General features: G+C 45.1%; 1 protein-coding gene across 8 annotated transcripts in view; it reads right to left on the reverse strand.

Moving 5' to 3' along the window:
• The window catches only part of LOC121936444 (protein unc-13 homolog A), a 51,547-nt gene that overhangs the window by 16,834 nt on the left and 8,316 nt on the right, over positions 1–26,397 (reverse strand). For 5 of the 8 annotated variants that reach the window (XM_042478688.1, XM_042478689.1, XM_042478691.1 and 2 more), the window contains 24 exons: positions 26,039–26,044; positions 25,726–25,797; positions 25,414–25,633; positions 25,027–25,254; positions 23,771–23,912; positions 21,439–21,608; positions 21,036–21,151; positions 20,023–20,186; positions 18,919–19,081; positions 12,132–12,200; positions 11,358–11,447; positions 10,201–10,335; positions 9,785–9,918; positions 9,153–9,238; positions 8,747–8,873; positions 8,200–8,296; positions 7,243–7,386; positions 6,766–6,849; positions 6,016–6,060; positions 4,242–4,319; positions 3,288–3,376; positions 2,625–2,777; positions 2,038–2,161; positions 177–182 (listed from right to left, as the gene is read on the reverse strand). In XM_042478688.1, coding sequence (XP_042334622.1) covers positions 177–182; positions 2,038–2,161; positions 2,625–2,777; positions 3,288–3,376; positions 4,242–4,319; positions 6,016–6,060; positions 6,766–6,849; positions 7,243–7,386; positions 8,200–8,296; positions 8,747–8,873; positions 9,153–9,238; positions 9,785–9,918; positions 10,201–10,335; positions 11,358–11,447; positions 12,132–12,200; positions 18,919–19,081; positions 20,023–20,186; positions 21,036–21,151; positions 21,439–21,608; positions 23,771–23,912; positions 25,027–25,254; positions 25,414–25,633; positions 25,726–25,797; positions 26,039–26,044 — 2,742 coding nt within the window. The remainder of the gene's footprint in view (positions 1–176; positions 183–2,037; positions 2,162–2,624; positions 2,778–3,287; positions 3,377–4,241; positions 4,320–6,015; positions 6,061–6,765; positions 6,850–7,242; positions 7,387–8,199; positions 8,297–8,746; positions 8,874–9,152; positions 9,239–9,784; positions 9,919–10,200; positions 10,336–11,357; positions 11,448–12,131; positions 12,201–18,918; positions 19,082–20,022; positions 20,187–21,035; positions 21,152–21,438; positions 21,609–23,770; positions 23,913–25,026; positions 25,255–25,413; positions 25,634–25,725; positions 25,798–26,038; positions 26,045–26,397) is intronic. The other 3 variants (XM_042478686.1, XM_042478693.1, XM_042478687.1) reach the window with 3 other exon arrangements.

Genomic DNA, 26,397 nt, shown 5'->3' on the forward strand with positions numbered 1-26,397 from the left:
GGGGCAGGAGCAGGGAGAGAAGGCACAAAGGGACGAGATACGCAGCCACCACAGAATGACAGATAAACCAGCTCAAGTTATATCGTTTTGGTTAAGGGGCAGGGGATACTAGACGCAAGGCACATGGACAAGGAAAGAGACAGACAAGAGAGACAGGGGTGACCTGCCATACTTACAATCATCTGCCCAGGTGGAGGGAGCGGAGCAATTGGAAAGAACAACCGTCACATGAGTAGACCATCCCCATCAATCCCCACAAACCCTGCTCTCATTTCCCTGCACACATTGCACATTACAACCTGTCCTTGCCACACAACAACAGTTGACCCACAACACCTCCTTGATGCTAGCCAGTTCATCCTGGAAAGTCAGGTCTTTGCATCCAAGAACTGGTTTTCTTTCAACAGAAACTTCAGCGAAGATGAAGGAAGAATAAACTAGAATGAATTGACTACAGAAATGGGCATCTAACTCAAAGTATCTTTGCTGTGTGCTATCCGTGTAACTTGTTTTCTTCCTGTCCCACGCAAGCGTAAACCAGAAACCCTTCAAGACTCTAAAATGGGGTGCATAAAAAGAAAGAAAGAAAGAAAGAACCACTATCTCTCATTTATAGCTTCTGGTTCCACAAACCTATAAGCTGCTCCTTTCCTACCATCATGAGCCCAAATTCTGTTGGTGCTTAGTTGCTGTTTGCTGTCAAGTTGTTTCCAACTTTGGGCAACCCTAAGGAAAACCTGTTACGGCGTTTTCTTGGCAAGACTGCCTTCCTTGGAGGCTCTGAGAGAGTGTGACTGGTGACCCAGTGGCTTTCCATGGCTAAGTAGGAGATCTGAACCCTGGTTTCTTGAAGTCCTAGCCCAGCACTCAAACCACAATACCACAATGCCTTTTCTATTTTACCTGCTGGTATGTTTTCATGTTCTAGTTTAGGGACGCATGGGCCAAATAACCCATTTCCCAAACAATGTGAAGATATCTCTAAAGGGTTATTCCCACATTGGGAAGGTCATGGATGCGTTTGTGTGTGCATGCATGTCTTTAGGTTGCCTTGTTGACTTATGGCAACCCCACAACTTTCATAATGCTCTCTTAGGCAAGAAATGCTCAAGTGTATCTTAACCCTACTTTAAATACAGATGCAACTCAGGCTAATTCATTTCCCACATGAGACTGGAAAAATCCATGCTGAGAGTTCATTGTGAAATTACCAGATGAGGGGGGGGGGATGATATTCGAAGCATAGTTCAAACCCAAAAGCCTCATTCCTTGATTTCTTCCAATTTTAACTAAATCTTGCTCCAGTCTTTCCCCCGCTTTATCATTAATACAAAAGATTATAGAAGATATGCATTCATTGATCATTCTCCTCATAAGTTAAGTATCTGAGAAATGGAGAAAAGGGAACATACTTGACTCCATTATGTTGGATCCACAGAAAAAAACTTTTGTGGATCTATCCCACTCTTTAACAATCTATATAAAATCTGTACCAATGCATCCTAGGCTGGGTGCCCAAAAACTGTAATCTGCCTCAAGTTTCTATGTATTCAATGGACGACCTTTGCATGTGTTTGCATATATTTGCATATATGTAAGGCACTGACGCATACACATATGCGTACAAAATATGTGCATATTTCTTATTGAGATTATTTTCTCCATACTGTTATTCCATGTTGACTTGTCTCGAGGAGAAAGGAAGCTATGAAGAAAATGAGCCCATCTTGACAGCTTCCAAGCTTTTTAACCAGCATCCTCCTTGATGTTTCAAACCACATCCTAACATCCACAGGAGCCAAGAAACTATTTTCATTCAAATAAACAATGTGGGACAGAAGTTTGCGTATTTACAACGAATGCTGTATATTCTGGGGTGCTGAATTGTTTGTCCAGTGTATATTTTTTGGCAATAGACGCTTCTGTGTTTGCATACCATACAATCATGTCTTCCACAATCCCAGACTGTTAGGGAATGGAAAGGAGGGGGAGAGGTTCAAGTCCATCCCTGTAACCCTCCGTGGGACCAGGACTCACCGTCTGATCCGTGAGCGGTGGAAGCACAATGGTCTTCTCCATGGTGTTCATGACCAGCTTCCAAAGCTCCTTCAGGACGCGCTTCAAGACAGTCTTTTCGCAAATTTTCGCAAAAAGGGTCAGGCTGACCAAAGAAAAGGTAGAAGAAAACAACAAGAGAAAGAAGGTGAATAGAAACCTTTGGAAAATAGAAATCTTTGGAAAAGAAACACCGGCAGAAGAAAGAGCTGAGCATCTTATGGTTAATGGGAGAGAAAAGACGAGTATCTTATGTTTAACAGGAGGATCTTATGGTTAATGGTAGACAGAGGGTAAATACCTTATGGTTAATGCAAGATTAAATGTGAGAATCTTCCAGTGAACTGGAGACAGAAGCTGAGCATCTTCCAGTTAACATGAAAGAGACTCTGAACATCTTACAGTTAATAGGAAATGCACCTGAGGAAGTGGACAAAGTCTACCAAAGCTTCTGGTTCAATCTCTTTCTTTCAGTAAACCTCAAAGGTGCTACAAGATCCCTTTGCATACTGTTCTATTTGTAGCTTTATTGAAACTTGTGGTGATAGTAGCAGTAGTATTGTACTAACTTGCTGTCCAGAAGATCCATGATGGGCTGTAGGACATTGTCTGCGTCTTGAGCCACACTGCTGCAGGCGCTGGCTGGGACGTTGCCCGTGCCTTTCACCTGGCTCAAGATATCCCCCATCTGCTTCACACAGTCCTCAATGTGTGGCTGGAAACTGGAAGGAAAGCAGAGAAGTTGCACTGGACATTCTGCTAAAACTGGGTGAGAAAGCTGTTTTGGGGGAAGGCAAAGCCAGGAAATGGAGCCCTTGCATGCTAGGTCTCCGTTTCCCCATCATATGGACCTAAGGTGAGCCCTGCTGGATTAGGTCACAAGTCCACCCAGCTTTTGCATGTGGTGGCTCTATTTAACAATCAGGATTAACAATTACATCTTCCTTGAATTAATATCATCATCATCATCATCATCATCATCATCATCATCATCATCATCATCATCATCATCATCATCATCGTATCATTATCTCCTCCTCCTCGGGTTGCCACTGGGGTCCTTCACTTCATGAGCCCTTTGACCTGATCCATTAGGCTATATGTTTTCCTTGCCTGACTGTTTGACGCCGTTTGTAGCCTCTAAAACTACCCAAAGCCTGGCCTATCCAAGCCCCAGAGCAGAAGACCTCGTGTTAAAATCCTTCTGCCTGACCGCCTTGAAGTAGTTGTACCTGGTTGCAAAGACCCGGCTGAGCTCATCCAAGACATTGTTGAGTTTCACCTGGAGTTCTTTGAGGATGTCACTGGCCTCAGTGTCCAGCTGGAAAGAAAGAAAGCAACACCAGTCACTGGCAGCAAGAAGCATCCATAATGGCATAGAATTTCATCTCTACCCCATTGAGCTGAGACTTGGAGAACCTTCTCACACTCCAGTGCAATTCCAGCAGAGGCTCAAGACCTAAAAATGCCTAGAGAGCACATTTTCTTGGGTTGCATACTCCACAACAGCGGAGGTGGCAGCAAATCCGGTGATCCGCAAATAATCAAATGTGCAAATGCTTAACCTGCAAATATGGAGGGATGACGGTAATAGTTTTTATGCAAGGTTCCCCAAGAGATGGAAATCATTTCCAGGGTTCCTCCAGGGTAAAACAGTAGAGACAGGCTGCTAGTTGAGGAGGTGTGGGGACATTTTCACCATGTTTTAGGGACACCACGGCTGTTTTAGGCCCTGGAGGGGTCTTTTTTAATAACGCAAAGTGACCAGAAGTCACTCCCTATTTTCAAGAAATCCTCTCCTACCCCTATAATGGTCCAGGGGGGACCAAAAGTGTCCCCTCACATCTCCTAGAGGACATCTGTTGTATGTTCCTGCATGGATGAAAGATGGACTGGGTGGCCCTTAGGATCCCTTCTGACACTATAGTTCTATGTTCTGGGGAGCATTTTGGACCCTTGGGGGGCCTTGAAGCCATAAAAATATCCCTGGGGGACATTTTGCCCACCCTTGGTCTACTTCATCAGCTTGGTTCTTCATGACTGCTTGTTTCTTGTGAGTGGCTGTGCAACATTTGATGCTCGCTTACCATGCCTCTCCTCCTTCTGACTCTCTTGCGAGTGCTCAACCCTACCACAATCTGATCAGAGCTCAATTTAATCAATTAAGCTAGTTTCAAAAGACAAACCTCTTTCCCACCCATGGCCTCAAACATCTTCTCCAGCTGGACACGGAGCTGCTGTATATTATTCATCAGGATGCAGGGCTAGAAGAGAGATTGAGGGGGAAAAACCAATTATACCATAACTGCAATGTCAAGGTACTTTTTCCTAGGGAGATCTACCTATCCCACTTCCCATGACTCTAATATGTCCAGGAATTCACACAGTGCTGTGTTGCCCCTCTTGTCATTAGTTTGGCATTGACCTGGGGAAGTAGAACCAGAGCATCCCCCAATTGGCGCACAGAGCTTTTCCATTTCTGAAAAGGTAGAATCATAAATCCATGACTCCATCAAGTGGAATCGGATACAGCCAAGTGGCATCCCTCCCAAAAACTCTGCCTATATCTTCGGAGGTCTCTAAAATGAGGTTGGATGAGTATTTTTCAAGAGTGCTTTAGTTATGGGCTACATTGCCCCTTATACGTAAATCGGTGTGCGATCCGAATCGATGGATCGATTCGACAGCAGAGCGTGGTTCCCACTACATTTGCCCTGATCACATTTTCCCCTCTAAAATAATCCACTTGTGGTTCACATTCATACATGATTCAGTTTAAAATGGACCCACTCCAGCCAACCAAAGGGCAAATTTAAATCGATTCCAATCCGCATCTGGTTCACGTTTGTGCAGAATTGATTTATCGAAAAAGATGCGGAAAAAATCAGCATCAAAAAGACACGGGTTAATTGGGTCTGGTGCATGGCCCCCCCCCCTTAGCAAATCGCTTCAGTGATTCAATTTAAGTGGGAACCAGCCTCATTTAAACCAGTTCAAACCGAATTGCGATCCGGTTTAAAAGATAATGGGAATAAGGCCTTGGATTCCTATATGGCAAGAGGTTGGACTTGGTTCTTCTTCCAACCCTAGGATTCTGCAGTTCAATGATTCTATTGCTGCTCTCAAGCTTGTTCCTTGGATGCACTGCAAAGGCAGCAAGTCCAAGGAAATTAATGATGATACATGATAACAACCCCTTGAGAGTAAGATGTGACCCATGGGGCTATTTAGCATCCTTGGTTCTGATTAGGCAAAGTGCAAAAGAGGGGTATATTCTTACTTTTTAACTTCTTCATTAGTAATATGAGGCAGAAGACACCATGTCCTAGGTCCTCCAGTGAGATTTTATGGTATGCTTCTGCCAGAAGATGACCAAAAGACATGTTCTGGAGGACCTAGAGGTTCCTAGAGAGGACACTTCTCTAAGCATTTCTAGGTCCTCCAGTGTGACTCTATGGAAGTATACCATAAAACTGCACTGGAGGACCTAGAAAATGCCTAGAGAGAACATAGTTTTGGGGTCGCATCATCTAACTGAAACCTCATATTACCAGCTCATATTATATGTGGGCCATTGGATATCCTGAGCTTTGGAGAATCAGGCCTGCGTAACAAACGTTTGGGCTGCTACAATCTGTACCTGACAAAGAGATCTTGTGCCAGTGCTGAAACCCATTTAGCAAACCAAGGCAAGTGAAATGAAAGATCAAACATCAACCCACATTTCTCTCACAACCCATAAAGGAACAGAAATGGCAAAGTGAGTGAGAAAACGATGACAATGTGAAGATAAATAAGGAACAAGAAAAATAGATAAATATATCATCCTGAATGTTGATGCTGAGAAGAGACTGGTAAAGACATTGTCTTGCACAACTTCCGCCACTCATCCAAGACCTCTTAGCTAAAAGAGAATTAATCCAAATTATCCTTTTAAATAACAAATAGTAATATGCCTACCTTGACTGTGCTGGCTACCGGTTGCTGCGGTGTTGCTTCTCTCCTCTGGTGTTGTTTTCACAAGCATGGGATGATATTTAAAAATAAAGAAATAGAGATGGTTGGACTCTTGAGCACCCAAAGGTTAAAAAGCTGCTCTTGCTCTCCCTAGCTTTCTGGACTTACTCTTTCCATGCGTGGAAATAAGGTAGAGCGGTCCAGTCTAAGGACCTCTGCATGGCTTCATACTTTCCATCCTCACTGCAGTTGGATGTCCAAATTTTGATGAAGTACCTCCAAGGGAGATCCCACTGCCTTCCAAGATAATCTGCCCCATGCTTGGACGGCCCTTATCGAATTGGAGGTTTCTTCTAACATGAGCTGGATCCAAATTCCCTGCTGTTTAAAGCTTAGGAGTAATAGAGGACACATCTCCTCCACCTTTTGGGTGCAGCAAAATTGGCATCTGTCCCAAGAAAGCTTTGAATTACATCTCTGCCCTTCAGATGGTTCAAAAGAGTTACCGTGTCCCATCTTCGTATTGCCTTCTCTGGGATAGATATGCCTTACATCCAGTGTTTTTGGTGACAACTGTTTCCTATAGTTTGCATGGACTACTTCCTTTGGGCAATTCTGAACCACTTCTGCAGTGCCTCCCTGCCCCTCCTTGGACTTTTTTGGGGGGGAAATCTAGTTCTGCAAGTTCATGCTAAGGAAAAGGAGTCAAAGTGGTCAAACAAAAGGTAGGGAGAGGTGCATGGGATACATCACCACTTTTTCTTTCTCCTTGGAGCAGTAGGAGGCAAAATCCTTTGAGATGATCTCAGCATACTGAAGAAGAACATTGCTGATGGTCTGAAAAGCAAACCAAGGAGAAGAGATGGTAGAGCACCTCACAAGAATGCTGTCACTGGATTAGATCAAAGAGTTTACCATAGAAGTGGAGTAGATGTGGTTGTCAGACAACAACTCCCATCATCTGCCAGTACTGGCAATGCAGCTGGGGATGATGAGGCTTGCGATCCAGCACTGTCAAGAAGGTCACTCCTCCAAGGAAAAGCTGACCATCTGGGCTGAATGTAAAAATCTCCCATTGCTGGCTATTTCTTGGTTTTTGTTCAAGCTTTCATATGTTTTGACAACACAACAACCCCCTCCTTCATGGATCGCCCGACAAGGGCTCCACCAACCAGACATGAATCTGGGCCACATTGTGACCCTGGCAGTGTGAATGGATCCCCTCCTTACCTTGGCGAACCTGCGCATGTAGTGGCCCACAATTTGTGGGTCAGGACACTCCAGCTTCTTGATGATCTCAAAACTCTGGTTGAGTTGGGAGAAGACGTCGACCACGGAGCAAGAGAAGAGGGCATGCTCAGACGTTTGTTGGAACTAGAGGGAGACAAGGAGAGAGGCTGAAGGGCAGAATGAGGTCTGTCTGCAGGGACACAAGAAGGTGCCTTAGAGGCAGATCATTTCTGGGGATGGGATTCAGAACTTTGAATATCTCCATTAGGATGGAAAATCAGAAGATAACAGTAAAGGCATGACTGCCAGAGCTGGCAATGCTGAATTGGATGCATCCAGAGTTTGACTCAGATTAAGGCAGTTTCTTGTGCTCAAGACCCCTTTGAAGGTATATTTGCTGTCACAGCAGACTGATGCTAACTGTGTGCTCCAACTAGCTTTGCCAAGCGTCACTTCTTAAAAGGAATGTCCCATATCTGAGGGCCAGAAAGCTTGGCCCTTATGGGATTGGCGGGTGTTTCTTACTATAAGGAATATCCCTTTCTTGACGGCTGGAAAGCATGACCTTTTGTCCAGACTAAATAGAATGAAAAAATCCAGTATTGGGGTATGTGGGCAGTTTGAGAAAAGATGAGGCCAAGTTGCAGGAGCAAGTGAGCATTTTTGAGGCTGGTACAGATAATTAGGATACGAATCATCGTAGGGTACAAGCATTTTTGAGGCTGGTACAGTTAGTTAGGATACGAATCAAAAGGATTTGGGAGAGTGGGTGCATGCCAAAAAGGAAGCCACATATGGATTTTCATATTGTCAGCCTTGCATGTCATGCGTTTTGACAGTTCCTTATTGGTGTTTTAAAAGCCTGGCAACCCTGGCTCTAACCCAACACTTGGCTGTTCCCTTTATAATGTTGTTGAAATGCATGTCTTGAGACAGATCTCCAAAGGGATACATTACCCCATCCTTCTTGTCCCGTTCCAAAGCCCCATGCAAGAAATCGCGCGAAACTTCCTCGTTCTCATCCAGCCACTGTATAACAAAAGGCTCAAACCACCTGAAAGAGAAAATTAAAAAGAGGGAGAGTGAGATTCTGTTATGTAGATTTGGTCGTGTGCTCTTCAGTAGCTGTCTCTTCAAAAATGTCTCAGCGTCATCTTTGGGGTCATAGGAGGTTTTGTTTCCCATCTACGTTTTAGCCAGTGGCTCTCAACCTTTGGGCCCCCAGATGTTTTGGACTTCAATTCCCAGAAGTCCCAGTCAGAATGCTCATTGTTCAGGAATTCTGGGAGTTGAAGTCTCAAAAATCTAGAGCTTTGGTCTGGCAGGTATTTGAAACTACATTTCCCAGAAGCCCTAGCTACCTTGGCACACAGTCAAGAACTCTGGGAGATGAAGTCCAAAAACCTCTGGAGTAACTAAGTTTGGGAACCACTGACCTAGAGGACCAAAGGTTGAGAACCACTGGTTTAAATGGAAGCAAAGCAGGGGGAAACGCTAGACTTACGCGGGATACTCAGGGACACGGCTTTTGAAGGAAGGGAGATCCGTGACATATTCGTTGTATAGCCATTTCACTTTAAAGTGCAGGTTCATATAGTCAGCGCTTTTGCAGAGCCGATGTTTGTCATGCTCTGTAGGAGAAAGACAAGAAGGTGTTGCAGTTTTCTGTGCAAGAAATGAGCTTGCAGAAGACATTGGTGGACCGGCCCTTGATTCCAACCTGGATTTCAATCTTAAGGGTTTATTTAAAGGAGATCAAAGGCTCCTCCCTAAATTGCCAGTCCTTGGATCCCATCTGACACAACCATGGTAGTTAAAGTGGAAGTGTTTGGTTGTTGTCGACTGCTGTCAGGTCTTGGCAGTGTCCTGACAGCAGTGCCATTCCCAAAACAATCCTGGAGAAGACTCACCTTCCATTGCATACTTCATATCCTGAGCAAAAAGGTTCCACATCACTTCGGCACTGATCTTCCCAACATTGAGCTCTTGAGGGAACCTGAGAAGGAGTGAGACAGGGAATAAGTCCTTCCCAAGGTGGAGCAGGCTTTGTTTCATAATGAAAAACCATGTCATAGGATGGATGGGTCCCCACTGAGAAGAAAACCCCAGTGCTTTGCTGCCACATGTTGCCATCCGTGGGGAAATCGGCACATTTTGGGAAGCTCTTATAAAAAACCCCAAGTCTTCCCCAAGGTGGATCAGGCTTTGTTTCATAATGAAAGAACAGTAGATAAGATGGATGGGTCCATCGGATTTGCCTTCTCCCCACTTATCCAAAAACAGCCATCTACATGAGCCAAATTTAGTAAATACCCCAAATGAAGAGGTTCTTAGAACAATTCATCAGCGCCATTAAATATGGCCAAAAAAATATGAAGGATCCCAAAACCAGATTGTGTTTAAAAAGAACTGGCCATGCCAAGCCAGCATGGCATAGTGGTTGGAGTGTTGGACTACAACTCTGGATCCCCACTTGGCCATAGAAACCCATTGGATGGTCTTCCTGAGACCATTCTATTCACGGTTCTGGTTCCATACGTACTGGTTGAGGCAAGGTGTGTATGAGTTCTTATCCTCTTCGATGATGGACACTATCAAGGTGATCAATTTGGACCAGAAATCCAGATTCTTGATGCTGGGGCCTTGTTCTTCTGGTGGTAGTTCGCCCTTCTTGGTCTGGAAAGTGACAGATAGGAAAGGCATAGAGAAAAGTCGCATCAGGTAAAGCAAGAACCTATCAACATGATTGATGGCAATGACATTCCATCTTTCACTCCAGTTCTTTCCTGATATTTCCTAGCAGAAGCCAGAAGCATCAGAGAGGATGCATTCCTGAAAGACTATGGCTGCAACTACACTACAGAATTAATACAGTTTGATACTGCTTTAACTGCCATGGCTCAGTGCTATGGAATTCTGGGATTTGTCACCCCCCACCTCGCCCCCCCACCCACTCACCGGGTCAGTCTGGTACTCGCGACTGTACAACTCGTGGCAGTTGTTGAAGATGTACTCATATGTTGAGTTGAGGCAGGCCTTCACACAGTCCTTGACCACTTGGCTGGCGCGTGGTGGACTCTGGAGTTCCTGGACCTGCAGAAAGAGTGGCACAAGCAATGCGTGTGGGTTTGTGGAGGGTACCATTATTGGAAACCATACAGATCTTGGTTTTGTGGGGGCTTCAACATTTGCAGAACGGTCAATCCTTTCTGGATTTCCGCCATTCCTCCAAGGTGTTGAAAGCAGTTTAACGAAAACATGCAGCACCTTGAACAACTCCTTTAAAGTCCCCCTTAACAGAGTGGACTCTCTACCGCATTAGGTTTCATGGTAGCTCTCTTTCTCTGAAGTGGTGCATCCACTCTGGCGCACCTTGGCATAGCATAAAGATCCACATATAGGACTACGTTAGGCTAAACCATATACTCTCCCAGTTGAAGGCTTGATGGCTGGCATCTATAGTTCTTTGTGTTTTTGGGGGGGCTGTATGGCCATGTGCTAGAAGAGTTTATTCCTGATGTTTTGCCTGTATCTGTGGCTGGCATCTTCAGTATTCTCTGAAGATGTCAGCCATAGATGCAAGTGAAACATCAGGTATAAACTCTTCTAGGACATGGCCACATAGCCTGAAAAGGCCACAAAAAACTACATATAATCTCCCCTGGTTTACCAAAAAGTCTCGCACCATTGTTCCTGGTTTTGTGGGGAGCCAGTAAGATTGGAGAAGTATCTAGTTTACATCTCTGTAGCATCACTGACACCTCCAGAAGATCTCAGTTATCATTTCGTACCTGGCAATTGGGACATAGCCAGATGCTTCTGCAATATGCCTAACAGGATGTTTGCCCTGGTTTTATAGCAGCAGTTCCGGGAATAGGGTTCAGCACCTTTCTTAGCTCCCATGAAGGCTAGTAAGGATTATGTTTGGAAAGAACCAAATTTAAGCCCTTCTGAAGTGGGACAAACACTGCGATGTTACATTTTACCTTCACATGAGGTGAAAGAACTTAAGGCCACTGATGTTCCTTTGGTTTATGCAACCTGGTCATTCCCTTTGGGAAGCAGGCATGAGTCTATACGTTCCTGGAACTCAAAGTAGCCTCTCTGTTAAATACCTTCATCCGGAAGAAGGTGATGCTGGTCAGGAGGTCCACAGTTGATTTGAGGTCCTGAAGTCTTTCAGGACTGCTGGCAGGGAAGTTATTCTGCAGAGGAGGGAAAGGGAAAAAGACAGTGTGTTCATCTGGTGCTCCCAAATACGGTACAAGCTACACTTGTTTCTCCATAGCCTTCCATGGATGTTTCCAGAGCTTGGGTGATGGACTTATAGCAGATCTTTGGTTCCTAAGCGCACAAGAGATCGCCTACCATCAGAGCCAAGCTAAACCTGGAACAGATCCATCAACCCATGTACATACTGGCCACCACTACCTTTTCACTTTGTTATGAAGTTAGAAGGGGACAATTGCCAAATTCAGCTCAGAAAAGGGGAGACGTGAAAGAATAAATCAAATCCTATGCATGTCTTAGCCAGCTTAAATACTTTAAAGGCACTAGATCCAGTCTGATCTTGGAAGTCAAGCAGTGTCAGATCTGGTTAGTATTTGAATGTGGGACCATCAAGGAATACTTGGTGCTGTAAGCTTTATTTCCGAGGAAGACAATGGCAAAACCACTTCACCTATAAAGACCCTATAAAACTCATTCGGTCACCATAAGTTGACTGGGGACATGCTAGGCACATATAAACACAAAGAACTAGAAACCTACTATTTCAAAAAATTAACTCCAAGGCTGAGCATTCAAGGAAAGGGACTTAACATACTCCCTAAAGGGATGGGATAATTCTTGCGCAATAATGGTCCCCCCAACCATCTGCACATCCTTACCCGGTACATAGAGAGATCGATCCGAAGGGAATTGTGGAGTTGGTCCAGCAGTTTGACAAACCGTTCTTTCTGTGGAAAGAGACAGGCCCCAGAAGCAGGTAAATGAAATTAAAAATGGGAAGGCTCTGACCCACCCTCGGCATGCATGCACCCCACCTGAGATCTTGAAATAGGTCCAACTTTACTGGGCTTAAACAGCAGCACCTGTCAATATTAGGAAATCAACCTGCCACAGGGGGGGGGGGAACTGCATGCACTTTGGGGCAGGGACCTGACTGTGTGACACCAAGATGGATTCTTTCCTTGTTGAAGCCCAAGACACACTTATCCTAAGGGCGGTTTGCTTGGTTAAATTTATACTTTTCTGGATATCCCTAATCCCACAACCTCATGAGTCTTTTCCCAAAGTGAATCCTTGACCAGGTGGAACTCTTATTACAGGTCAAGAGCAAAGGACAACTTGAGTTGACCCCAAAACCAATGGCAGGCCACGGAAACCCTTTAATCTCAAATTTATGGGTTGAGAGTCAGCGCACATCACTCTAAACTGGCTCCAATGAGACAAAGGAGAGTTGAAAGGCGCCTTAGAGATCACCAAAGAGTCTCTTTCTCTATATTTCATCCTCACTTTGTGGCCTAGAGCCATGCTTTCTCAAATTCTGGCCCTCCAGATATTTTGGACACCAACTCCCCGAAGTAGCCTAGCAATGGTGAAGAGTCTGGGGGTCTGCAATCCCAAATATCTGGAGGACCCAAGTTGGAGAAAGGCTGGACTGGGTTGTCAAGGACAGTCCCTTTGAAAAGGCTAATGTTATAAAGTGCCAGATGCCTTACATTGGTTGCAAGCCCTTTAGCTACCAAAAGGGGGCACCCTTGCACTCCAGTGTTCTAGGGCTCCCCCAGTGGTTGCAAGAAGGTACTGCAATTTACTTTGGATTTTTCGGGTGCAATAGGGTACTTCCTCTGGCTCTAAAAGGCTTGGCTCAACTTGTTCGTCTTCTTCCACCACCTCTTGCTAATCTTTTTGGTGGCCACTCAACCTCTTGTCTTCTATCTACTATGATGGCCACAGATGTTTATGAGTCCTTGAACTCCAAGATCTGGCAAAGTCAAGGTTTAAATGGAGCTCCAGAAATGGCTGGACAAAGAGAAGTTGGGATGTGGCAGCATCGAGCACAAGGGAATCGTTTTTATGGGCTTTTCGGGCTATGTGGCCATGTTCTAGAAGAGTTTATTCCACATGTTTCGCCAGCATCTGTGGCCGGCAGCTTCAGAGAATGCTGGCATGGAAGAGAGTGGGGTATATATACTGTTGGTTGAGAGGAAGCAATTTATATGTTGATCTGTGTATTGTTCTCTGAAGATGCCAGCCACCGATGCCAGCGAAACGTCAGGAATAAACTCTTCTGGAATATGGCCACATAGCCCGAAAAGGCCACAAAAATGTATGGATGCTGGTCATGAAAGCTTTTGATTTCACAGGGGAATAGTCTTCTCTTACCACCAAGTGCCTCCAGGGTGTCTGAGATTGTTGGTAAAGACCCCCAGAGAAGATGGTGCGACTTCAAACTTTGGCCATCACCATCTCTGGCTGCTGAAGTGAATTGTGGACGTAATTCTAGAGACTTCAGCAATTGTATAGGGAGCCCCAGCTTGGAGGACTGGGACATTTTGATAAAGATGGACTTTAACATGGTCACACTTGGACTCCCCTGTTCTCTCTTGAGTTTGGGTGCAATCCTCATGGTGGCTAAGATGAAAGGAATGAGTTTTCAAAGCAGCAACATATTGTTCACTATCCCATCTTTTGCATTTGGGGTGGCCTGGTCTTGAACCTGCACTTAAGAGCTGTTAGCCTTACCAAGGACCTGCTCACCGAACGGTCTGTCAATATGGATCAACCCAGTCGCTTGAATTTTTGGACTCTTTTTGGCTATGTTGCAGGTCGTCAAGACGACTGCCTACCCTTCAGCCTTTATCATTGCACTCCTGGATGGGAGTCTGATCTTATGAGCTCTCCCTACACCATAACATGTAAGAAATCTCTGTTTTGTTGGACTAGGATGTCCTTCATCCTCTCCTAGATACTTGGCCCCCAAGGGAGGCAACCTTAAAACACACCTATGCACCCCAGAGCAATCCCAGCTTGGTACATTTCATTCCCAACGAGGAAAGGGATATATCCGATGCTATGCTCTAGCCTCACAAGACTGCTGCATGTTTTTTTCCAGGCAGGATTCCCCAGTCAAGTACTGTAATTCCCATCACCATTACCCCTCTCCCCACCTTCCCCAAGACTCCTGAGCAAAGCGGAAGGGACACAGGACTTAGCGCTGGTGCAACATGGCATGCAAACGGCAAAACAATCCTTTCCAGAGGAGTCATCCATGGGGGAAGGCCCCCTCTAAACAGACACCCCCCCATACATTTTCCCAGTGAAACTATAGGGCACGCCAGCCCACACCTTTTAACTACCTACTGTTTCTGCTCTCTACTCTATTCTATATCTACTACTCTAGCTGTGGCTGGGGTCTATCATATCAATGGAGTGGTGAACCCAGGTTTTAAGCTAGGCTTTAAAGGACCTCTCTAAGGTGCTGAACTCCATTTAAATAAAGCCTCAGAACCTTGGAGAGTTCCTTTAAAGCAGTAGTTCCCAACACGTTCTCCTCCAGATGTTTTGGACTTCAGCTCCCAGAATGCCTGACTGTTGCCCAAACTGGCTTGGGCTTCTGGGAGTTGAAGTTCAAAACACCTGGAGGATCAGCGTTTGGGAATCACTGTTTTAAAGTGAGCCAAAATCCGGAACCGATTCACTACCGCACTGAACTCTCAGCCACCCAACCATGAATGTGCTGCTTCATATCTAGCTACCCATGCCCTGGATGTGGTTCAGTTTCTTCATACAATTATTTGCCTGTGTGTAAGTGGAGTGCAGACACATAGCTGTGTTATGCTGGAATATCAATACGCAATGGTAACTTGCAGCACCTTTGAGAGACTGACTGCATGGATGAAGTTGTAGCATCAGCTTTCGTAGACTTGGGGCCCGAACAGACAGGCTAAAATAAAGCTACTTTGGAGGTCACTTTGGAGGTATGCTGTTTAAATGACACATGCATCTTAAGAGGCCAGAAGCTGTGCCAAAAGTGTGCTCCAGTCTTTAGGACTGGAGTGAGGCCTCGGCACAGCTTCCGACCTCTTTGGACACATGCATCATTTAAGCAGCACACCTCCAAAGTGGCTCAAAGCGGCTTTATTCTGGCCTGTCTGTTCTGGCCCTTGGTCTCCTTCCTCAGATGCAACTGAGGAAGTAGACCAAGCCTAACTAAGCTTATGCTACAACTTCTCTCTGGAAACGTGTGTATCTGCATTATATCTACAGTGTAGTTGCACCCCTAATCTCACTCTACATTTCTCCAGCCCTGCTTTGGCCTTCCAAACCCTCTTTCTATCCCCAATCTCAACTGCCCTGCACTCCTAGTGGTTTCCTTCCAAAGGGGCTGCGTTTCCGCTTCTTCTTCTTCCCACCCTCCCACCTTCAGCCCTGTTTGCCCACCCCTGGCACAAACGTCCCCCCACCCCCTCTCCCTGCCTCTCCCTCTAGCACTAATGGCACAAGAGACAACGAGAAGCGATCCTTGCAAAAAAAAGAGCACAGATGCACATCCGCCACAACACAGCCTCCGTAGCACGCCTTAGCACCGGCCATGGCACACAGAGGGTTAAAGCGACACAGTCTGGATTTTTTGGGGGGGAGGGAAAACGCCCAATTTTTAGGCTCTCTGAGAGGAAAAAGAAGAAAGAAACAAGATTTGTACAAAGCCTAACATTCGCTGTATCAAAAAAACGATTTTCAAATTTCAGTTCATTTCTTTTCTGCAGCTGCGACTCAAGACACGAAAACAGAAAGAGATAACTCGCTGCCAAGGCCTACATGTAACCCCTGACTGCAGAACAGACATTTGACTAGATACAGAAGTGTGAGTGGAGGCTTGTTAAGACACATGGTCAAGGATATTGCATCCCTCCCCAAATTTATGCAATATTTGCTATAGTGGTGGCTGGTCACTCCTATATCAACGGAACAGTGAATTCACTCCAGGCTTCAATCTAGGCTTTAAGAGACCTCTCCATGGTGCTGAAAATCAGATGCAAACTAGGCTTAGCACCTTGGACAGCTCAATTGAGAGCAAATCCAAACATAGGCTGGATTCACCATTCCACTGATATAGCAGCCATCATCTGCCACTAGTTTAATTTATTTTCCCATGGATCGCCCTCGGCGGACTCTTCAAACATTTGGCAAGAAGAAACCACTGCTCAAGAGTGAAGATGCTGAGGAGCGTCTATTGGCTTTGAGACCCCCAAATCAGAAAAAAAAGTGTGTGAACATGCCTCCAGGAGTTGACTTTTGAAACATACACACACATACAAGGAAGAGTTTTGAACGTTCCCATTAAAGTTAAAACAGAGCGGCAGAGTCATTTGGAAAGGGAATAGGATACAGGGTCATTCCCCCCAGTGCAAATGATAACTATCTGAAACCCTACATCTCTCTTAAGACCTAAAGGGAGATCTATAGCTGCCACCATCACAGGCTCGCTTGGAGAGGACATGAGAGAAAGCACCTTCTCGGAGGCTGCTCCCAAATGTTGGATCTCCCTGCCACAGGAGGTGAGGATGGCTTCCTTGGTGTTTCCCTTTCGCCTACAGACAAAGACCTTTTGGTTTAAGCAGGCCAACAAATCCCAGGTCCTGTCAGCTATGAAGCTTTTCATACCAAGCTTGATGTGCTTCCTAAATGGCAGGGAATCATTCTCTAGCCCCCAGCAACCCTGAATCGTTCGGGGAGCAGCAACTTTGCATTCATAGGAAATTGCTGCTCCCTGAATGATTCAGGGACACTGGAAGCGAAGGGATGATTCCCTACCATTGAGAAAGCATGCCAGGCTTTGAGACACATGCGCTTCCCTGACATTTTACTTGCATTTTACCCCACGGTAAGCGCTGGTATGAACATCTTCTATATTTCAGAGGAAGGAATTGGCACAACCACCTCTGAGGATCCTTTGCCTTAGAAAACCCTGTGAAATTCGTGGGGTCACTCTAAGCCGACAGATGACTTGAAGGCATGCAGCAGCAGCATAAACCCTGACCATAAGTCTTGACAGGATCAGAGCTTTACTAATACTCCAGAAAAGGTAGAGCAACTCAGTAAAGACTCTACTCGGGGGAAATGGGGATACAAGTCATTGTCGATTCATTCCTACTACTTCTAACTTGTTTCTCTTCAGCTTTGATTGCTAGACCGCTGCCCTGTCTGTATTCAGAGGGTTGGACTAGGAGACCTATTAGCTAGGAATTGTATGCGTTCTGTGTTCTGCTCTCCACATCTTTTCCAAAGTACGGAAGGTCCTTTGTTCATTGCACTAAACACCTGAGACCTAACAGCAGACAAAGGGTGCGTCTACACTGTAGAAATGAGACAGTTTGACACCACTTTAAGAGCTGCGGTTTCATCTTATGGATTCCTGGGATGTGTAGTTTGGCAAGGACTTTGGCTTTCTCTACCCAAGAGTCTTGATGCCAAGCTACAAATCCCAGGATTCTGTGGGACGAAGCCAGGGTAGTTCAAATGGTGTCAAACTGCATTGTTTCTACAGTGTAGATGCACCCATAGTTCTATGTATGCCACCTGGAGCGTGTGGATTATGGAGCAGCGTAGTTGTAAGTGGGATAAAATGAAATTAAAGGTTGCACTACAGGGAATGACCTCAGGAATAGCTTCCCCTTTTGCCTTCTTTTTGGACTCTGCAACATCTCTTTCACACGGCTCATCCTTTTACCCGCTGGAAGACCTCCTGGTGTAAGAGCCAGTTGTGCCTAAATTGATAGAAGCACAAGCATTGTTGCAAATACTTGCAAGGCATTCTGAAATATGGAAAACTAGGGACAAAATGAGGAGTCATTGCAGTCCTTACATCTTGGCTTCTAGAAATGGCAGGCCTTTGAATTAACTAGTGCAAAAAAAACCTTTTGAAATTTTGGCATGACACAAGTTATCTGCATGATGTATCTAGCATCACACCATTTTTTGTGACATAGCTGCCTTAAAATTATCTTGATAAGGGATTAGGGGGAGGAATTATATAAACCACCTTAAGCTCCTTGGTGGAAAGAAGGCAGAGCAAACATGAAATCCATTAATTAATTATTAGTGGCTCAAAACCAAAATCCATTAATTAATTATTAGGAAAAGAGAATGATGACTTTCTGAAAACTTGGGTACTTGGGAACTGCTAAACCAGGAGGCTTCGGTCGGGTTTCAGGTTGCCATGTTCCTAGAAGGGGCAGTAACAAAAAGTCACCACAGTCTTGCATTGGCAAGTTTTCCCACAGTCTTTCTTTGGTCAGTTGTCTTTCCCCTTCTGAAAAACAGGGTCCTATCTGAAGATAATTTTTACTCTAAGTCACACTGCATCATAGTCTACTTGTACTATAATTCTGGTAGTCTTCAAACTGGATACATGTACTGTTTGCTTCTTTTCCCTTTTTATCCAACTGTCAACTGTGTTGCATATGCAGAAACATCCTAGGTAAACTCCACCCCAGACAGACAGGCCAAATTTTGCCTAAATCTCTTGATGGAACTGTGAATTCAAGAATGGTGATAAAGAGCTTTCGGTGGTGATGTTTTTGTTAAGGCTCCCTCCGCCACCATGCAAAACCCCCTCCCCCCAAAGAAAGCATAGACAGTAAGAGTAAGAAATAATTGTTTACGCACCATCGGACTTACCCCGAAATTGGAAGCGGCAAAGCGATCAGAGGCAGAGACGTTGGTAGAGGCAGTGGTGTGGGCATAGTAAGCATTGATGTTGGCCAAGAGGGTGCTCATGACTGCGGGCACCCCAGGGCACATGTATTTGGAGGAGAGGCAGGCAAAGTGCCTAGCGGGCAAGGACAGAAAGAGAGGAAAAGAAAACAGGATGAGTTGCTCCATTGCTGAGCTTGTATTCCAGAGATAGGCACAACCCAGGGATCCATGGGTGATCCATAACTTGGGGTGCCTAGAAGTGGCATTATGCTCTCAGATCATAAGTAATAAATAGGCCCCAGAGCAAAAGTCTCCCCAGAAGCCCAAAATGACTAACCAAAGTCTGCCATACTTCGGACATAGCATGAGATGACATGCTCAGATCATACATAATAAATAGGTCCCAGAGCAAAACTCTCCCCAGAAATCCCAAATGACTAACCAAAGGCTGCCATACTTTGGACATAACATATGATGACATTCTCAAATCATAAGTAATAAATAGGTCCCGGAGCAAAACTTTCTCCAGAAATGACTAACCAAAGGCTGTCATACTTTGGACATATCGTAAAATGACATTAACAGATCATAAGTAATAAATAGGTCCTAGAGTAAAAGTCTCCCCAGAAGCCCCAAATGGCCAACCAAAGGTTATCATACTCTGGACACATCATGAAATGACATTCTCAGATGATAAATAATAAATAGGTCCCAGAGTTAAAGTCTCCCTAGAAGCCAAAATTGACTAACCATAGGCAGTCATACATTGGACATATTGTGAGAATGACATAAACTCACTGGAAAAGAGGACAATGTTGAGAGAAGTTGGAGGCAGGAGAAAAAGATGAAGACCACAGCAGGGATTAATGGACTCAGTCAAGAAAGTGATGATTTAAGTTTGCAAGACCTGAGCCGAATGGCTTATAATGGTATCTCTAAAAGGTTTCTCATTTAGAGGGTTGCTGTAAGTCGAAGTGGATTTGGTGGCCTAGAGCAACAATTATGATTTCTGATGGACTCAGGAGATGAGTGTCATCTAGAGACCACTTCTAAGGAAAAGGTACATGGACTCACGTCATGGCCTGATAGATGGACTCCACTCCGTATCTCATAGCAAACTCATCCACAATCTCCTGAGCTGTTTCGTCGAAGTACACTTTCCAAGCATCGTCTCCCTTCGCGTCTGGGATCTTCACCACGCCGTTGTTTTGGATGTCCGTCACAAAATGGAAGAGGTTCTAACGGACCATTTGGTGGAGGTAAAAATAAAATTGCAGGAGTCAGACAAACAATAGTAGGGTAGTTGAATATGGCTTCTAAGTGAATTGTACTGTGTGGACTAATAATAATAATAATAATAATAATAATAACAATGATTTATTTATAGCCCACCCAATCACGTAAAATCCGGGTGGGTTACAACAGTAGCAAAAATGCATAACAGTTAACAGTTTCAATAAAAATAGCAATACAAATGTATATCAAATACAATGCAAAATACAAAATACATAGCAAGTAACATAACAAATCAATTAAAAACGCAAATTTGGCTTCATATTTTGTCCCTAGCTGGCCTCCAAGACAAGACAATAATGGCGCTTTACAGACCGCCCAAAAGGGCAGTCTGCCAGCGCCGGTGTTTGCTGCATCAGGGAACCGCAGCGGACAAACCGCACGATTCCCTGACGCAGCGGAAAGAACCCGCAAAAAGCGGGTTCTTTTTGCGGCGTGGAAATGATGCCGCAAGGCACCAATGGCACACTTGTGGTGTCATTTCCGCACTGCATAAGCGTCCGCTACGCCAAAATGGCGGCGGCCATGTAGAATGGGCGCCGCCATTTTGTACGTGCTCGGCACGTACTAGGGTTAGGGGCATCCGGAAAGGACGCCCCTTTCTAACCCTAGTACATGCCGAGCACATACTTTTGGGCAGTCTGGAACCCGCCAACGGCAACTACAATATCCGATCCCTTTGGCAATCCACTGCTGAGGTCTTCAGGAATTCACAGTGGATCTTATAGTGGGCTCACTGTATATCTGAAACAAGGACACTATACAACCAATGCTACTTTGTGTAACACACTCACCTCATGCAGGCAAGTGTACTGCACATGATATGGTGCCACTTTCTCCTCTCCTTTTATCTCCACGCTGATGTGCAACCGGATCGCTCCAGACACAGCTGATTTGTCCGTCCTCTTGTCTGAAAGAATAAAGGGATGGAGAGAGATGAGGAGAATAGTTGTTAGTAGCTTCCATGTCAATGGGACCCTGAATCCACTCTGGGCTTCCAAGGGGCTGAACCCTAGTCCTGCATGGCTTATGAACCTTGGGCAGCTAGCCATAACCTGGAATGGATTCACCACCCACTGACATGGGGGCCACCAGTTACCACTGCTTGGAGACACGGTTATTGACATTCTTTCAGCAGCAGGAGTTACCTTCCAAGGATGAAGACCATAATGATATTATACATTTGTAATGGCTTACCCAGATTATACCAGACATCCATCTCTCCGCTCAGCGTCCGCACCTCAATGATCGTCTGGCCAAGGAAGTCATCAGATTCTCTCTTGAAGCGCTGCTTCACCCTTGACTTGATGTCATCGTCTTCATCCCATACCCGAACCTTGATCCGGTCAGAGGAGTTATGGCATTCGCTAAAGGAAGTTGGGAAAGAGGGGGAGAGGGAGGAGATAAGTGTCATGGACAATTGCTGTTGAATACATCCAACTCCCAACTATGAGCAGTGTCTTGGATTGCTACTACAAGGGGAGAGGGCCAGAAGTGCAGGAACCATGGAACTGGGCATGATCCCAATAGCCTTGAGTCCTTCAACCCAAGGATGGGTCAAAATACTTTGGACATATCATGACACCTTAAGATACTTTGAACATATCATGAGATGACATTCTCAGATGATAAATCATGAATAATTGTTCAATCAAGATGGGATCACTAGAACTAGCCAACCCTAAACTAGAGAGGAAAAGAGCATGTTGTTACCAGCATTGGTGCCTTAAAATCCTAAATGTGTATGACTTTTCTTCTGATGACCCTATGCAGAGTGCCTGATGGGATACCTGACGTAGAGTTCTCCATCACTGCAAGACGGACAGGTCACGTAGGCTATTGAAACATAGATCAAAGAGGCCCAGATAGGAGTTGCCAACAGAAAAGAGTCATTTACACCTTTGAGGCAGATTTATGGCCAGGATGCTTTGCCAGGCCAGAACCATTCTCACCTTGAAGACTTCTATAGATCAAGCAATCTTTAATATGTAGATTGGCTTTGCTTTGAAATGTGGAAAGAACTCTTCGCCTGAGGCAAGATTTTGCCTATTTAAGGTCCCTCAAATCTTTTCTCTATGTTCCATGTTAGAATTCAGACAGGCTTCATGTCAGTCTGAGTTCTGCTATAGTTCCAATCCACTCCCCCTCCTTCCTTCCCCTCCGTGTTGCTGAGTCTTCATCAATCTGGACCTGGAGCACCGCCAATACAGGTGAATATAACCATTAGAGAGCCTCATGTTATCTATCCAACGCTAACTTACTATATTCCTGAGTTCTTGGATGATTGTGTGAGTGTATGATTGTCTTATGTGTGAATGAATAATAAACAGTATTCAGTTTTCATAAAACTTGTCTCTGTTGACCTATTACCTTGGCTACCTTCGTATACATAGGATAGAGACCGCTCCTCTGTTTGAGCTAATGATAAATTCCCCAGACCAAGGTCTCCTTATTAACAGTTGGTGGAGAAATGCGGGCAGTCCCTGAATTCTGAGTATTCCAAACTGATCACTTGGAATATTCAGATTTCAGACGTAAAGGCTAAAAGGAATATAGGTCAAACAGACGCAAAGAGAAGTGTGTGTGTGTTGTTTCTGTGTGCGTGGCCACAAGGGCTTGGGACTATTGTGGGCTGGCTGAATCCCCATTTCATCTCTTTGGTTAGTTGTTCTGCAGTTGGGCTCTGGCCGCGGAGATTGGGTCAACCCACTGGAGACTGCTAGCTGTCCTTGGGCCTGGAGTCAGAGCAGGCTTTCCTGACGCCTTGTTTTTATTTTTTGCTATTTTGGGTTGGGAAAAACAGGATAGGTGCTAGTATCCCCCATCTCCCCCATTGTCATTTGTCATACAGGATCAGGTTTAAAATCAGAATTGCATCCCCAAAAGACCGTGCTGGTAGAGGCAGGTACAGCAGAGGGAGACGTCTCTTTGCTTGTGATTTGTAAGCCCTTTACGAAAGGTCGCCCCCCCCCTTCTTGTAAAATCCCCATCCCAGAGGCCCCTTTTTAGGAAGGAGGCCAATAACTCCTCCTTGATGAATTTTGGATTCTCGATGCTGTGAGAAACCTTGCCAGAGAAAGGTCTGCCTGCTCAAATGTTCCCAACACAGGGATGAGAACATGAGCGTTCCTCCTACGTAAATCTTTCCCATTATCTCTAAACGCAACGGTGCCAAAACTGTTGGCTATATAGGTTATGTCAATTGTGAATACAGAGCAGTTATGGATGCGCAACAATAGGTTATGCATCCGTAACTGTGACCCTGAACGCCTGCCACTGCAATTGATCTGGATGATGTTGGAGATGGTTGTGTTCAAGTGTGCTTCTTGCTCTGCTGGTTTTGTGCATCAGATAATAAGAGGGGGGAAATGCACCGATTTTGGATACTACATGGTTTGCACTGTGTTACTTGTCTCACCTTTGCAGTCGGGTGGGAAAAGCAGGCAGAAAAAGTTGCGTTGGAGAGTCCCAAAACATGGGATGCAACTCAGACACTGATAAAAGGGTGGCGGGCTTAGACTTCACTTACAAGTGGAAGTTCTCCTCCCAGACTGGGTTCAAATTCCCATAGATGGTTTTCGTTCTTTTTTTGGTCTTCCCAACCTGGACGGTAACATATGGGTCGCTGGAGCCAGTTTTGTCCTTGGCCTGCAGACCTTGTGCGCAGACAACTGATTATCCAAACAACGTGATTCATAGACATGCATGACCGAGAGGAAATCCCCAAAGACAGACAGGAGCAGGGAAAGCAAAGGAAAAGAAGATTAGTGGTAGATAACAGACAGGAAAGAAGACTATTGTTTTTGTACTTAAAGCCTTGCTTCCACCTTGCACTGCTGATCAGCTGGTGGCCACATCCTGCCCCAATCTGCTTTATTCCAAGGGGCATTCTGGGATCAAAATGGCAGCCAAGAGGGACTGGCTTCTTATGTGGTTCTCTCGTGTAATGTTTAGTGTATTACTGTACATACTCATGTATAAGTCTAGAAATTTAGGTTAAAAAATTGACCCCAAAAACATGAGTCGACTTATCCATGGGTCAATATAAGTACTGTATTTTAATGCATACATATATGGTGAAAGGCAAGAGTTTAATCTGCCCTGGACGCACTGACCCCCTTCTACTCTCTCATCTATCCAGCCTTTACTAAGCGCCCAAATAGTTATGCCTGCTGGGCTTTTGTAAATTCTTTGGCATTGTTTTCCTTTACATCTTTCATTACAAGTCAAGTTTTACCCTCGACTTATCCACGGGTCATATCAAAATCCATAATTTTGGCCCCAAAACTTGCCCTTGACTTATATATGAGGTCAACTTATAGTCAAGTATATACAGCATATCTAGTTGCAGTGCAGAAATTAAGCCGTTTGATACCATTTTAATTGCCATGATTCTTAGCTTGTGAAATCCTGAAATCTATTTATTCAGAAGGTGGTTGGCATTGGCTTCCTTTGGGGCTAAGGGAGTGTTTCTTGACTGAAGTTACCCAGGGGGTTTCTAGTCAAATCCTAATTTGCTGAAGTTCTATCCAACGCTTAAACCCTAATACCACACTGTCTTTATTTCTTGGCAAGATTTTGTATGGATATGTTTGCCTTTGCTTTCCTCTGTGGCTGAGAGAACAGGACTTGCCCAAGTTCTCCCAGTGAGTTTCCTGGACTAAGCGCAGATCCAAAGACTGGTCTCCCAGCATCATGCCCAGGACTCCAACCACTACCCCATGTTGGCTCTCTCTGTGCATGAGCATATATGGAGCATAACTCAGAAGGCTGTCACTGTGATACCTGTGATGCTGATCTTGGCTGACCACTTGGAAGTACCATCCAGAACACTCTGTTTGACAGCCTTCATCTGCTGGGTATGGGTCGCCTTTTGGACGGCAAAGATCTCCTGGATAAGCTCAAAGATCTCCGGTTTGTTACGCTCCCGAATCTTCATACGGTCTTTCAGCACCATGATGATATTCTGTGTGCGGTCTTCCGCTCCATGCTTGGAACTTTTCTCCGCTGCCCCTGAGCAGAGAGAGAAAAGCACAGGGATTTAGGCATCAGATTCCAAAGAGACATGGTTTTTGTCATTATTTTCACTACTTTTTTGTTTGTTTGTTTGTTGTCGTGTGCCTTCAAGTCATCTCTGACTTGTGGCCCACAAGGAAAGGAGTCGGCCCTCACTTTGCAAGCAGTCAGCGTTGAGGAGGTCTTGGCACTTTTCGTGACACTTCACCCCGCACTCGGTACAGCGCATCCCTTGGCGGGCGATGCCCCAGAGCAGACCTTCGCACTCGTAGCAGTAGGTGGGCGTGGTGGCGGTCCACACCTCAAAGTTGTGGGGCGTTGTGCAAGAGATGGGGTAGATTAAGGCTTGGAGGGTCTTCTTGTAAACATGGTTTTTCTGGAGGCGGGGGGAACGAAACAAAGAAGTTACACATTCGAAGAAGGGACCTCAGGTCAGACCTCAAGTCAGGTATACACTGTGATACTTACTAGCTCTTCATTGTTTAAAGTGCTTGATGCAAGTGCGGATGTGATCCCAGCTTTCCTGGATTGGACTAAGGACTGTGAAAAGAAAGGCGAAGAAACCACCGAATCAACAATCCACAGAGGAAGAACTAAAACAGGATTGAGTCTTTCTTGTGTCAAGGCAGACTCACAAGCATCTCAATTCCATCTTTTATGGAATATCATGCGAACTCTGAATCAAGACTGGGACAGTTCATCCATCATTAATTTATTTATTGGGGGAAAGATTCATAAGTGTTGGGGGGGGGGGAGGGAGAAATACTTAGGGAATACTCACCATAGCCTATGATGGTGTGGCGACCAAAAACGAGTGGGAAAGGAGAAAAAAAGAAATGATTAATATGATCTGGACAACGTAAATGCCTGCCTAATTTTCCCCATCGTAAGAAAGTCCAATCCCCTCTTTAAAAGTTCTGGGGGATCAAGCTTGTTCCCCCCAACCATGGATGATGGGACCTGTGCTCCCTCGGATGTCCCATCTCCCATTGTCCCCAGCCAGAATGGCCTACTGGGATGATGGGAGTTGGAGTCTACCCTCTTTGGGAAGACCACCCAAAGTGACATCTAATGACCAAGCAGCTTGAATCTTCTTTGTCCCAACTACAGTCAACAAATAGGTAAGCCCCATTGATTCAC

This window comes from Sceloporus undulatus, chromosome 7 (genome assembly GCF_019175285.1).
Source record: "Sceloporus undulatus isolate JIND9_A2432 ecotype Alabama chromosome 7, SceUnd_v1.1, whole genome shotgun sequence".
In the NCBI taxonomy this organism is placed as follows: domain Eukaryota; kingdom Metazoa; phylum Chordata; class Lepidosauria; order Squamata; family Phrynosomatidae; genus Sceloporus; species Sceloporus undulatus.